This window comes from Mytilus edulis, chromosome 13 (assembly GCF_963676685.1).
Source record: "Mytilus edulis chromosome 13, xbMytEdul2.2, whole genome shotgun sequence".
Taxonomy (NCBI): Eukaryota; Metazoa; Mollusca; class Bivalvia; order Mytilida; family Mytilidae; genus Mytilus; species Mytilus edulis.
Window position 1 is genome coordinate 10,592,315 of NC_092356.1, and position 12,876 is coordinate 10,605,190.

The 12,876-nt window shown below is 32.9% G+C and overlaps 2 protein-coding genes across 2 annotated transcripts in view; one reads left to right on the plus strand and one right to left on the minus strand.

Annotated features, from left to right (window-relative positions):
• Positions 1-1,475: 1,475 nt before the first annotated feature.
• Positions 1,476-5,317, minus strand: LOC139500096 (caldesmon-like). Its single transcript, XM_071288834.1, has 5 exons — positions 5,186-5,317; positions 4,690-4,699; positions 2,320-2,497; positions 1,811-2,041; positions 1,476-1,677 (listed from the first exon to the last, which is right to left on the minus strand). Exons 1-5 carry the CDS (start codon positions 5,315-5,317, stop codon positions 1,476-1,478), a joined length of 753 nt encoding a protein of 250 aa, XP_071144935.1.
• Positions 5,318-5,502: 185 nt separating this feature from the next.
• LOC139501146 (uncharacterized) overlaps positions 5,503-12,876 on the plus strand; it is a 142,718-nt gene continuing 135,344 nt past the window's right edge. The window contains exon 1 of the mRNA XM_071290135.1: positions 5,503-6,033. Within this exon, the coding sequence (XP_071146236.1) occupies positions 5,983-6,033 (51 nt within the window). The 5' untranslated portion in view covers positions 5,503-5,982. The remainder of the gene's footprint in view (positions 6,034-12,876) is intronic.

The following is a 12,876-nucleotide window of genomic DNA, read 5'->3' on the forward strand; positions in this document are numbered from 1 at the left end:
CTTATGACTGTCAAGATAACATAATTTAGAGAATGCTGTTCGTTTTTCAAATTAATTGTCAACAGAGAAACTGTGAACGATGCTATGTTGCAACTCACTCGATTTGTGTCTTTCTGTCTAAGCTAAAAATAGGCAGAAAATGGAAATAAATCAGGCCGTTAGTTTGTATAACAAAAAGAACCTATAAGTAATAGATGTCAATAGTGTCTTCTAATAAGCTTGTTGTAAATTGTTTACTGTATGTGAGCATCTTAAAGATCACTGTACGACCTTCAACATTGAGCAAAACTCATATACATTTGTACATGGCAAAATACGAAATATGCCAAACAGCAATACATGAGTAGTTCGTTTTATTTTCTGTAATTCTAACTATTTCCTTTCATTGTAGCATACACGTTAATTTTACGCAGTTCCCTGTTCCAGTACAATAACACTTTCATGTTTACCAAATTGAGTAATTCTTACGCATTTCTCTTCGAAAAAACAAACTTCATGATGATGGAAAAATTGGACAAGTCACATTGTACATATGCCATTTACTTCTAGCGCTTATGCCATGTAGATTTCATTGTTATTTTATACTTTAGCAGTTTTGATCATCAAATATGACACCAAGGGATCTGAAATAGATTACAGTTATGGAAGCTAATAATTGATTAACCTCAAAGACCACTCAGTTTCACACAAAAACATCAGAATATGTTGTCCCTGTAGGTAAATTAATGAAACATGATTATGGATTAATTTCTTATTTGGTGTTATCCTTTTTTTCTGGGTACTCACGCTCATAAAGATATAGCCAAGGGATTAAACCGGAAACCTGCCGTAAACAATGTACTGTTTACTGTCATTCAATTGAAATTTTACGACTTACTTAGCAAAAAGTACCATTTATATACATTTTTAACTGTCTTATAATATGTTTGGTACATTAATCATCCCTTATGGAGCCTCATTACAGTAATATTACCAAGAGATCATCTATAAGATGAATAATTCGATTTACATCGAATTAATATAATACGAAGAGGACATTGGTCGCCATTATAACAGCAACACTGGTGTTTTACCGGACATTCTATAATGGACAAGATGGTTTCGGAGTCTAACTCAATTATAAGCATTTTACTACCATGTGTAATAGATTTAGTCACGAAATACTGTCTGGCATTAAAGCTAAGGGAAAGCAGTGGCGTTGTCCCCTTCAAATTGAAATAAACTGCTAGGGAGGGGTTTACAGGACGACAGCGACCCAAAAGCTGAACGATCATAAACAAATTAATCATTTAAGAAAAAAAAATTTACACGGGTGCTACACCACTGAAAGATGTAAAAATGTGTCAGCATTTCCATTGCCTGCGCACGTGTAGAAATTTTATGAACCTTGTTCATTTGTATACATTAATATCCAAATAAAAACTTTGGTATTAAATATTAATTTGTATCAGATCATTCTCTTCTGCAATAAATAGCTAATTTTCTTCTGCAAAAGATAGTTCATTCTCTTCTGCAATAGATTGCTCATTCTCTTCTGCACTAGATTGCTCATTCTCTTCTGCAATAGGTTTCTCATTCTCTTCTGCAATAGATTGCTCATTCTCTTCTGCAATATATTGCTCGCTCTCTTCTGCAATAGATTGCTTATTCTCTTCTGCAATAGATTCCCATTCTCTTCTGCAATAGATTGCCCATTCTCTTCTGCAATATATTGCTCGCTCTCTTCTGCAATAGATTGCTTATTCTCTTCTGCAATAGATTCCCATTCTCTTCTGCAATAGATTGCCCATTCTCTTCTGCAATAGATTACCCATTCTCTTCTGCAATAGATTGCCCATTCTCTTCTGCGAAAAATAGCTCATTCTCTTCTGCAATAGATAGCTCATTCTCTTCTGCAATAGATAGCTCATTTTCTTCTGCACAAGATTGCTCATTCTCTTCTGAATTAGATTGATCATTCTCTTCTGCAATAGATTGCCCATTTTCGTCTGCAATAGATAGCTCATTTTCTTCTACAATAGATAGCTCGTTCTCTTCTCTTCTGCAATAGATTGCTCATTCTCTTCTGCAATATATTGCTCATTCCCTTCTGCAATCGATTGCTCATTCTCTTCTGCAATAAATTGCCCATTCTTTTCTGCAATAGATTGCTCATTCTCTTCTGCGAAAAATAGCTCATTCTCTTCTGCAATAGATAGCTCATTCTCTTCTGCAATATATTGCTCATTCTCTTCTGCAATAGATTGCTCATTCTCTTCTGCAATGGATTGCCCATTCTCTTCTTCAATAAATTGCCCATTTTCGTCTGCAATAGATTACCCATTCTTTTCTGTAATAAATTGCTCGTTCTCTTCTGCAATAGATAGCTCATTCTCTTCTGCAATAGATTGCTCATTTTCTTCTGCACTAGATTGCTCATTCTCTTCTGCAATAGATTGCGCATTTTCTTCTGCAATGTATTGTTCATTCTCTTCTGAATAAGATTGATCATTCTCTTCTGCAATAGATTGCTAATTTTCTTCTGCAATAGATTGCTCATTCTCTTCTGCAATAGATTGCCCATTCTCTTCTGCAATAGATTGTTCATTTTCTTCTGCAATATATTGCTCATTTTCTTCTGCTATAGATTGTGCATTCTCTTCTGCAATAGATTGCTCATTCTCTTCTGCAATAGATTGCTCATTCTCTTCTGCAATAGATTGCCCATTCTCTTCTGCAATAGATTGCATTTTTTTTGTTTCCTGCTATGGCGTTGTCAGTTTGTTGTCGACTTTTGAGTTTGTCCTTTTGCTCCATTTTTCGTCTCTTTTGAAAGGAGTAGGTCCGGTAAGGACCGATTTTGGCCTCAAATTTCAAGTTCATTTGACGAAAGATTTTGACCACTTTTTAAACACTAATGTCTATTTCATTTGATTCAATTAGTTTATGTGAAATATTTTAACTGATTTAGTCATTAAAAACGATCCGATTCAAGCTCAAATATGAAAAATCTACCAAATATCCCGAAAAATGTCACTTTTCAGATGGTTTTTGTCAAAAATGAAAGTGGCCGCATCCGTGTTCATCCTCAACCTTTATATATGTTATGTATTATCATCAAATACAACTTACATTTCAATATTAAGGATGAACACGAATGCGGCCACTTCCGTTTTACACGGAAACCGTCTTAAATTTAACTAAAATGCTAGAATTGTGAAGATTTCAGTAATTTAGCATGACTTAATGGTGCTACTACTCGATATACGTACATGGTTTTGTCAAAAACAGCCCATATGCATGTAGCCGAAGCATTCTTCTGTCCAATACATAACTAAAATTTTACATTTTAACAATTTTGTAAAACTGCCATATTCTGGGGCCAAAATGGGGTCTTGTCCATCACCAACAAATACCTATAAGAAGACAAGCCATATGATAATCATATGCTATAGACAATTATCTAAACTATCGTCGACCTAATATGAAATGGTTGTCACTGGACGTCAGGGATACAGTCATCAATCAATCTTAGCTAGTACTGAAACATATATGTTGACCTGTAAGGTAATCTCCCGTACTGTTCCATTGATAGGTTGCTTTATAATTAGGGTATGTCTCCTTTTATTTCAAACTGCAGTTAGCACCAATAATGCGATTCAGGAATTTTACCAATGAAATATTTTTATTTCTGAACCATATATAATCTTACCTTTGAATATCATTCAGTTGTCTTTTTCTTCCTCTAATCTTTGTGTTTTCATCTCCGACCAAAAAGAATAGTCTTTTTGTATAGAAATACAATAGCTCCTAGACATTCCGTTCCGGCAGTAAAACAATTTCTATAATGTTGGGCGTCTGTACATAAAGGCAACAGTAGTATACCGCTGTTCGAAATTCAAAAATCGATTGAGAGGAAAACAAATCCGGGTTACAAACTAAAACTGAGGGGAAAGCATCCAATATAAGAGAACTACGACACATCATTAAAATGTAACAAACACAGAAACGAACTACAACATAATGGCCATTTTCCTGACTTGGTACAGGACATTTAAAAAAAAACCTGGTGGGTTGAACCTGTACCATATATTAACCATGTACGTGCTTCTCTACCGACAAGATTACGTCTAGGTTTCATTACTCTCTAATGAGCAACCCTGGATGGATGGAATCCTCCATACCAATATTTCTCAGTGGTCGTCTAAATTTACCGCCTTTCATCTTTATTGGCCTAAATATACCTGGCAGAACCTGCCTCTTGTGCTAATTGCGACTTTGTTCTCGTCTTGAATATGCCTGAACTATTTGTCACTGAATGTTAAAACAAGCATTTCTCAATTTCAATTCAAGAGGTTCGCTACGATCCTTTTTTTTGCCATATATAAAGAAAAATATTTGTTATCGTTATTATTCAATTATATTTTCAGAATGTACTTCGTTTATAGATTTCTTTCAAATATTTATACCCTCATAAAATAGACTGACTTCATTAAATTTTGTAATTTGAAATAAAAATTATGCAATTTCAAAAAATAATTTTCATACTTCTCGAGTACTTGAGGCAATGCAATAAAATAAATTTTACAACGAAATACTTTTGTATATATCTATAAGTCTACAAAATGAAAAACATAAATGTTTTGATCTCAAGCACATTTCAAGTATATTTCAATGGCACTAGCTTCTTACTTTAGTAATCAAACAAACGCTTGTTAACCTATAATATAAAATTCGAAAGATATATTTTTATGCTCTAATCACCTGTCAAAAATAAAAATGCATTACACCTGGGCAGACCTAATCACGTGCTGTGCAGACTATAGGCTAACAAAAATACAGAAGTCGCGCCTGCCAGAGTTTTGAATGCAGTAATTATTTCATAATATTTTTATAGTGTCTGTTAATTTTTAAGATGTTTTTGCAGTGAACAAACTACCAATTATATTTTATTTTTAAATTACAGAATGCACGAGGTCGCCTTCAGTGATACAGAAACATACAAGGTTTTGCATCTGCCCAATTAGCTGTTAAAATCGCTAACAATTCTGACAAGTGATTAATTCAAATTTTAATAAAAAATATTTCTGGTTTTCTTTTATTTATAAACATCGATATCAGTATAGTATTTATGAACAGAATTTTATTTCTATTAGTCGTCGATTTCATTTTATTGCCCAATTATTTTCAACCTGGGGTTAGATACTCTCTCTCTCTCTCTCTCTCTCTCTCTCTCTCTCTCTCTCTCTCTCTCTCTCTCTCTCTCTCTCTCTCTCTCTCTCTCTCTCCCAGTATATCTCCCAGTAATATATATATCTTGTATAATTATCTTTTTCATTTGTCTTATATCATACCGTAATTATCAATTGTTTTGACATTAAAAACATTAAATTCCCTTGTGTATTTATTGGCCTTTTCATGCTACCTGTATAAATAGTAAGGAAATAAATAATTGAGTTGGTTATCCATGATCCATTGTATCATAGTCGCGTGTTCCAGGTTAATAGTGGTGATCAATAAATTAAGTTGGTTGTTAGTCGAATCATAAGGTCGTATTATCGGATCGCATGGATCTAGAGAGAGGGAGATCACATAGAGAGTAGTATCTATCGAGACTTCGGAACTTCTCTAAATCACCATAATTGGTTGAAAATTGGATTTTTACACTTTTAAGTTTCAATTTATGTCAATATGTCAACACGTGTTTCTGTTAATAACATTTGACAACAGACACAAACACATATAGGAAGCTATTGAAAACAAAAATAAAGGATATCATTTAGTGAAAAAAGTTATAGTTTATTGTGAATCATTCTGTAAAAAAAGTTGTTAATCGGAAAAGACTGGAGATATTGATACAGAGATACAACAAACAACTTCGTTATTTTGTATTAATTCAAATTGACAATTTCTTTGTCTGATAGGTGTTTTATCAATAAGTAAATTGAGAGTTTCGTAACTTGCAAATACTGTTTTAGTGAAGAAAAGACATCATCTTTAACCATGGTCGTCGGATGTAACTTCTTTCCTGATCTTCCAAGGTGTAAAAACCAGGTAAGATTTAAAATTGATAACTTAAAAGTTTTATATTTTAATTTCCTTGTTTTATTTTATTTTGACATTTAAAAATCTCAAAACAATGAATAATCTGATGATTTTTCTTAGTCAATTGATTATTATCGAACATGGAAAATATGCAGTAAATTGCGTGTAAATTGTCGGTAAATAGCCTCCGTATAAATAATTATCAATAAAGAGGCAGTGGTAACGACTTCTAGATTCCAATTCACAGTGCCACAGCTTTAGTTGTTAATTTTGAGTTACGAACAACTATTTTCTTACATGACGGCACTTTTGACCATGTGACTTAAATAAAGATGTCACTGACTGCTTTCTAACATTGCAGTTTTCTTACATTTTTCGTCAATTGGAGATTTAATGTAAATATGGATAGTAAAGACATATTCAGATGGAATACAGCTAGAAGACTTCATTTTTGACCCCCCCCCCCTTTTTTCACCAGGTATTTTTATACGACCAACGAAGATTCAAAAGGAAGTATTTCCGAAAATATATGCATTAATTATGTGCCTGTGTGCAAACGTTTATCAAAAACATGAATATTTACATTATTATCTTTAAAACAGTACTGAGAAATATTTTGTTTATTACATAAAAAATAAGGAGATATGTTGAAAAACATCTACTAAGAAATTATATTATATAGTCAAATCATTGTATATACATGGAACATATGCTTTGGTAGGTCCTCCAATCAGGGTTCTACTAGTAGGAAATACATATCTTATTTACCAGCACGTTCTTATTTACATTGTATAGTACCCTCTATTTCTGCAATAAGTTTGAATGTAGCTGGCTTTCAGATTTGGACTGGTACTTTATCTAGTGTATAGAGTTTAATTTTCATAATTTTCGAAATTTATTTTATATTATATCCAATTGAAAGATTATAAAAATGACAACATAGATTTCGAAAAAGTTTACCATGTATGGTTGTCATTTTGGTGTTATATTTAACATTGCCATACAAGTGGGAGGTTTGGCTAGCCACAAAACCAGGTTCAACCCACCATTTTTTTCTGAGAATGTTCTGTACCAAGTCTGGAAAGTGGCCGTTATTTGTTATATTATAGTTCGTTTTTGTGTGTTTTACATTTTAGTGTTGTGACGTGGTTATCATCTTGTGTTTGATACGTTTCCCTCAGTTTAAGTTTGTTACCCGGATTTGTTTTTTCTCAATCGATTTATGAATTTTGAACTGCTGTATACTACTGTTGCCTTTATTTACCTTTTGTTGCATACATAACTAATTACTCAAGTACAATGTACATTATAATTCAAACTTCGAAGACATATGGTCTTTCAAAAAGAAGCATATTCACAGGAACACCAACACCAAACATTAGAGCCAACTCTTATTTCGTGGGTAAAGAAGGAACGTTTATTACCATTGCTGTAATATTTTGCTTCCTGAGGATCTGGAGGGGGTCTTCAATTCTATTTACTTCAATTGCTAATGCATTCTCTCTATTTTTCTTTCATTTCGTTCTTCATTCTTCATACTCTGTAATCAATATTTTTTTGTACATATTACTCCATTCTGTCTCTAATTGCCACATTATGCTCTATTCTGTAAACCCCCTAGAGAGCATATTTCCTCCTAGTGCACGGTGTACTAGATGCTGAAGAGTATAAGGTATCTCGAATGCTGCAACCATGAGTGGACTCTGAGCTGACAACACTGAAAAAAGTTACATCACAAAAAAGTACTGAACTCTGAGGAAAATTCAAAGCGGAAAGTCCCTAATCAAATGGCAAAATCAAATGATATAACACATCAAACGAATGTCCAACAACTGTCATATTCCTGACTTGGTACAGGCATTTTAAAATATAGAAAATGGTGGATTAAACCAGGTTTTATATCGCTCAACTTTTCACTTGTACGACATCGAAAATTTACTAGTTCGAGTACTGTTCCAAGGTCACGATATCAGCTAAAGAGCAGAAGGCTCGAGGTCTGATATATATCAAAGCATGACATAAAACTGTTATGTTCCTCAATAATTTACTAGTTCTAGTAATAATCCTAAATGTCAAGTTATTAACCCATGTTAGAAAATAAAAATTAAATATGATACTAGTATTGCCCCCAGTATTGACTTCTAGGAACACCAGTGCTTTGAACGTGTTGATTGGTTATAACGCGCATTTACGAAGACGCAATTTATTAATGGTGTTGAATTTTGGCGGACAGTGGGACAATTATTTTGATCGAGACTTCATTTTCTAGAACGTTGAAATGAAGCCTCAGATGTAACGTGGACGGAAGATGCTATTGTCTTATAATCTTTGAGTGGCTTTTATCTGACTCAAATTAACTGTTGATTGGCAGTAAAGAACTATCATAAGTGCATAAACGGCTGATAAAAAAGGGATCATTCATGTTTGTCTAATACTTGTACTTTTGTTTTCTCTTTAAGAACAAATAAGGTATTTTTGTCTACATGTACAATAATTAGGTTTATAACATATAGCTATTTTCATGTAAATGTTATAGCTGACATAAGAAATCTATATCGACCTCTGGGTCCACCTATGACACGCTAAAGTCAGGAGTGGGAGTAAAAAGTCTGTGCATTTACCCCTGAAGGGGGTGGTCCTTTTGTATATGACCTGCGATTTGATAGACCATTAAAGAAATATAAACTGTGCGACTCTCCAAAAGAATTTATATACTGTATTATTTGTTTTGCATTTTTATATTTTTATAATGTATTTCCCTTTCTCCTCCTTGGTTTTGTCTTTAAATATGCTTACATATTTCTTGTTTTCACTGTTAAATGGTTCTGCTCACTTAGATTTGATATACTTAATATATGTTATATTTGAAAAGTCTTATTTTAAGTGATGATAAAGGTTTAATCAATGAAAGCTTTGTCCACATTATAGTTAGTAACGTATCATATATATCTATCTTGAGGCGCTGATGCGTTATTGCATATACATGACTTGTATGAATAATGATGTGTTTGCAAAATGCTTTTTGTTGCCTAGTAATTTTGTCATTTCTTTGTATTTACCTCTGTTAGTGCCACCTAATTTGCATCTATTGCTTCCAGGTAATTTATATCTGTTGTAGCTTGGTTATCTGCATATTTGCAGCCAGTTAATTTGTACCTTTTCCGCCAGTTAATTTGTACCTTTGCCGCCAAGCAATCTGCATATCTTGTCTGGTACAATACAATTCGTTTTTATTCTATTTCATTTCTGCCCTTTAAATTATAATCCCTATACTTGATTGGTTATTTGGACGAAAGACACAAATTGGTAGAAAAATATCTTCCTTCGGTTTTTTTTTTTAAATCACATAAAAATCACGAAAATTAAACTGGTACCCCTTCCCTAGTCCGAGAAAGCTCCAACGTCTGACAGCCTTTTTATGTCTTGTTTGGATCGTATGGTCACGTTCTAAAAATGACCGCCAAAAGATATGACCGCCAGACTTCAGAGTAATACGGCTCGGACTACACCCTCCCCCTTCTAAATTTTCAAGGCGGACCCCCATTATTGACTTTTTGTATTTCTTATAACACTGTTTTTGAAATGCTTTGACATTTTTCTCTTCCAAAAATATTTCGAAATTGTAAGAGAAAAACAAAATATGCATCAACAGACCAAACGAACACATTGAGAGCAAATTTCATCCACGAAATTAATAAAATGAAAAATGATAAAAGCATTTGCCTTCTAAGAAGTCTTATGATAAAGTTTCACAAGATCTAAAGAAGATCGTGAATAACTTTCTTAAAAGGAAATCAAATTACCACGAGAATTTTTTTTCTGTGACAAAAACACTTCATTCAATGTTAAAGAGATATTTCTTAAAATGGAAATTCTCTATAACTAAGTCATCCAGCTCTTAAAATACAATACATTCAGTTTCATTACATTATCTGATAATGAAAATTTTCCAATTAAGACGCAAACTTGTCAGTATCATTTTATCATTGTGACGTGAAGCTCACATAACTCTGACATGTTTAATTTTGTGAAAATGGTGGACGGTTTTATAGAATTATCCTCTTGACATTTAAGATAGTTTAAATTATATGTTATGTTTTAATAATGTTTATATTTATAGCCATTATCAACAAACGTTATGTGCTTTTGGTTATTGCTTCTATGACCTTCTGCGTCTAGTTTTCGTTAGTTTTTTTAGGGTTAATCAAGAAATGAGTTAGAGTTGATTCCATGGATATTTTAATTAAGTGTTCGATAGCAGCTGAAACTAACGTCAATTGGATGTAGAATAGAGTTACATGTAACCTCATTTTGAAAGCTTTGTGTTGATGTATTTAAGATCTTACTGTAACATCACATTTGAAAACAAGAGCGCAACAAAGGAAGTTCTCCAAATCACTAACAATGATGCTATATTTATATGTAAATAAGACCTAAACGTAACACCACTCTTAGGTGTAGTTATGGACGGCGGCAGGTTAAGGTTCATTTCGAGTACATTTACAGCGCTAATACTGAGTAATTCATGGGGGCGTATAGGACGTACCCCCATTTGATTGGCAAATGTATAATTTTAAAGCACAAAATCATCCCAAAAAATATAAGTATTGCTTTCTCTTTAAAAAATCCTGACATCTCCCTTACAACGGGTTAAAAGGATTCAGGAACATCCAAAATTTACCGCACAGTTTGAAACAGGGCGCACTAAACACTACAACTGGACAACCTTGAGATGTTTTCTGCTCTTTTTGTGGGGTTGTTGTCCTATTGACATATTCCCGGTTTCTATTCTTAAATTTAGATTTATTTGTTGGAGAAAGCTGTTTTGCTCAGATATCTACCGCTTCATGTGTCTTTTTTTTTTGTATTGTTTCATTAAAGTAATGTTCTTGTACCTATTCCCATTTTCCATTTAATGCTCTGGTAATGACCGGCTTACACCTGAATCGTCTAATGGTTGATAATGTTTCCAGATTTTCTTTGAAATGTAGAATGTTTCAGGATTATTGTCTTTTTTTTTTTTTGGTTAAATGTCAGTTATTCATTGATTCATTGCGGTATTTCCGGAAAAGGTTGAAATGAAGGGAAAAAATAAAGTATGATAAATGAGATATCCTGTCAAATAGCTTACTTTTAGAGACACAAAAAGGAGAGGTTATCGAATGGGACCGACCATTCTTTCTTTAGGGGAATGATTGTTCCCCCCGCTTTTTCTTTCTCCCTTTTGAATTCTAATTTCGAGTGAAAATAAATAATTTCTTAACTTGACTCATAAAACTACTAATCTGTTTCCTTAAGAAATTAAGACTCTTAAAATTAACACCCCCCCCCCCCCCCCCCCAAAAAAAAATAAAATAAAAAAAATTAGATAAATAAGATGAATGTTCGATACTTTAACAGAAAGGTGCCTTGTTTGAAGTATTATAAACATGAAAGTCACTATTATATTTACCAACATATTTTTAAAATTATGTAAAAGTTACATTAATGAAACAATCTAACATTAATGAAATTTACAAAATTTTTGCGATATTATTAATAATTGATTGAGTTTTAAAACACAAACAAAGAAGATGGATAGCCTCTTTATAAACTTTATCATCTAAGATTAATCAAGCATGTTAAGATATGATTATAAAATTATAACAGAATATTGCAATTATCAGATGAACTAGAAATCTCAAAAACAATTTTCAAGAAATTTATCTGGCTTCATTTTTATGACATTAATATCAAGATCGAAGGAACGGAACCTAGATTAGATTTTACGTTTGAGCAACCTTTCGCTTGATCAAAAACATCCATTTCCCGGCGTAATCCGTTAAGATTAGGTTTCGGGGAAAGAAATTCGGATTACTATTTGAAAAATAGGAGACTTTTCTTTTAATTATACGAGTTGACTAATGGGTTAGAGAGTGTACTAGCCCGTTAATTTATAAGACGTTGAAATTATCTCTCCGTCTTTGTGATTATTCATTGTCTTATAGTAAGAGACCCTTTATCTCAATCAATGAAGAGCTGATGTTGTATATGTATTAGTTCAACGTTAGTCTTCTTATATCTGAGTGGCGCCAGGCCCGAATATACAGTGCTCTCATATCTGAGTGGCCTCAGGCCCGAATAAACAGTGCTCTCATATCTGAGTGGCGTCAGGCCCGAAGATACGAGACGACTACATCGGGTTTACCTAAATAAATAAATAAATATTTTATCTTTTCTATTTTTTTAAAACGACAAATAGTTTTGGTTAAACAAAAAACGCGTCATTTTTTGTCTCCAGATGCAGTAACATTTTCGGAAGACTTCACTACACGAAAAGGCAGATTTACAACAATTTGGGCAATCATGTAAATGTTTGACAAATGTAACTACTATTCTGCCAGATATATTTGCGGACCTACTAATGTATATGTAAATGCATTATTCCTTTGGCATTATTTTGGACATTCTCAAAGATATGCTAAAGATAATTATTTTATTTCCATATCTTTATTCATATTCTAAAGATATGTAAAAATAGGCCTTATGTTTGCATGCACTTTCCAGGATAGGAGATGTATGCAAATTTTAAAATTTACATAAATGTTTTACAGAGGTGTGGGCAGTTTTGAGAGACCGCGGTTTATAAAACATTTACAACCAATGTAAATGCTGTCAAATGTTTATGTTATATTTGCAAACGTTTTTTGATATCGTTCATGCATGTAAAGAAATGTATTGTATTTACTAATACTTTCCAGTATTATAGTTATTTTGATAAATATCGATATTTGCAACATATCTTTACAGACGTATGCAAAGTTTTGAGAGACCGCGGTTTATAAAACATTTACAACCAATGTAAATGCTGTC

Bases quoted from the DNA above. Each gene is read 5' to 3' on its own strand.
- LOC139500096 (XM_071288834.1), bottom strand. From the start codon at position 5,317: ATGAAAAAGATAATTATACAAGATATATATATTACTGGGAGATATACT. The intron at 2,042-2,319 runs GTAATCTATTGC...AATCTATTGCAG, and splicing joins TTTATTACAGAAAAGAATGG to AAGAGAAGAGAACGAGCTAT. The intron at 1,678-1,810 runs GTAATCTATTGC...AATCTATTGCAG, and splicing joins TCTATTGCAGAAGAGAATGG to AAGAGAATGGGAATCTATTG.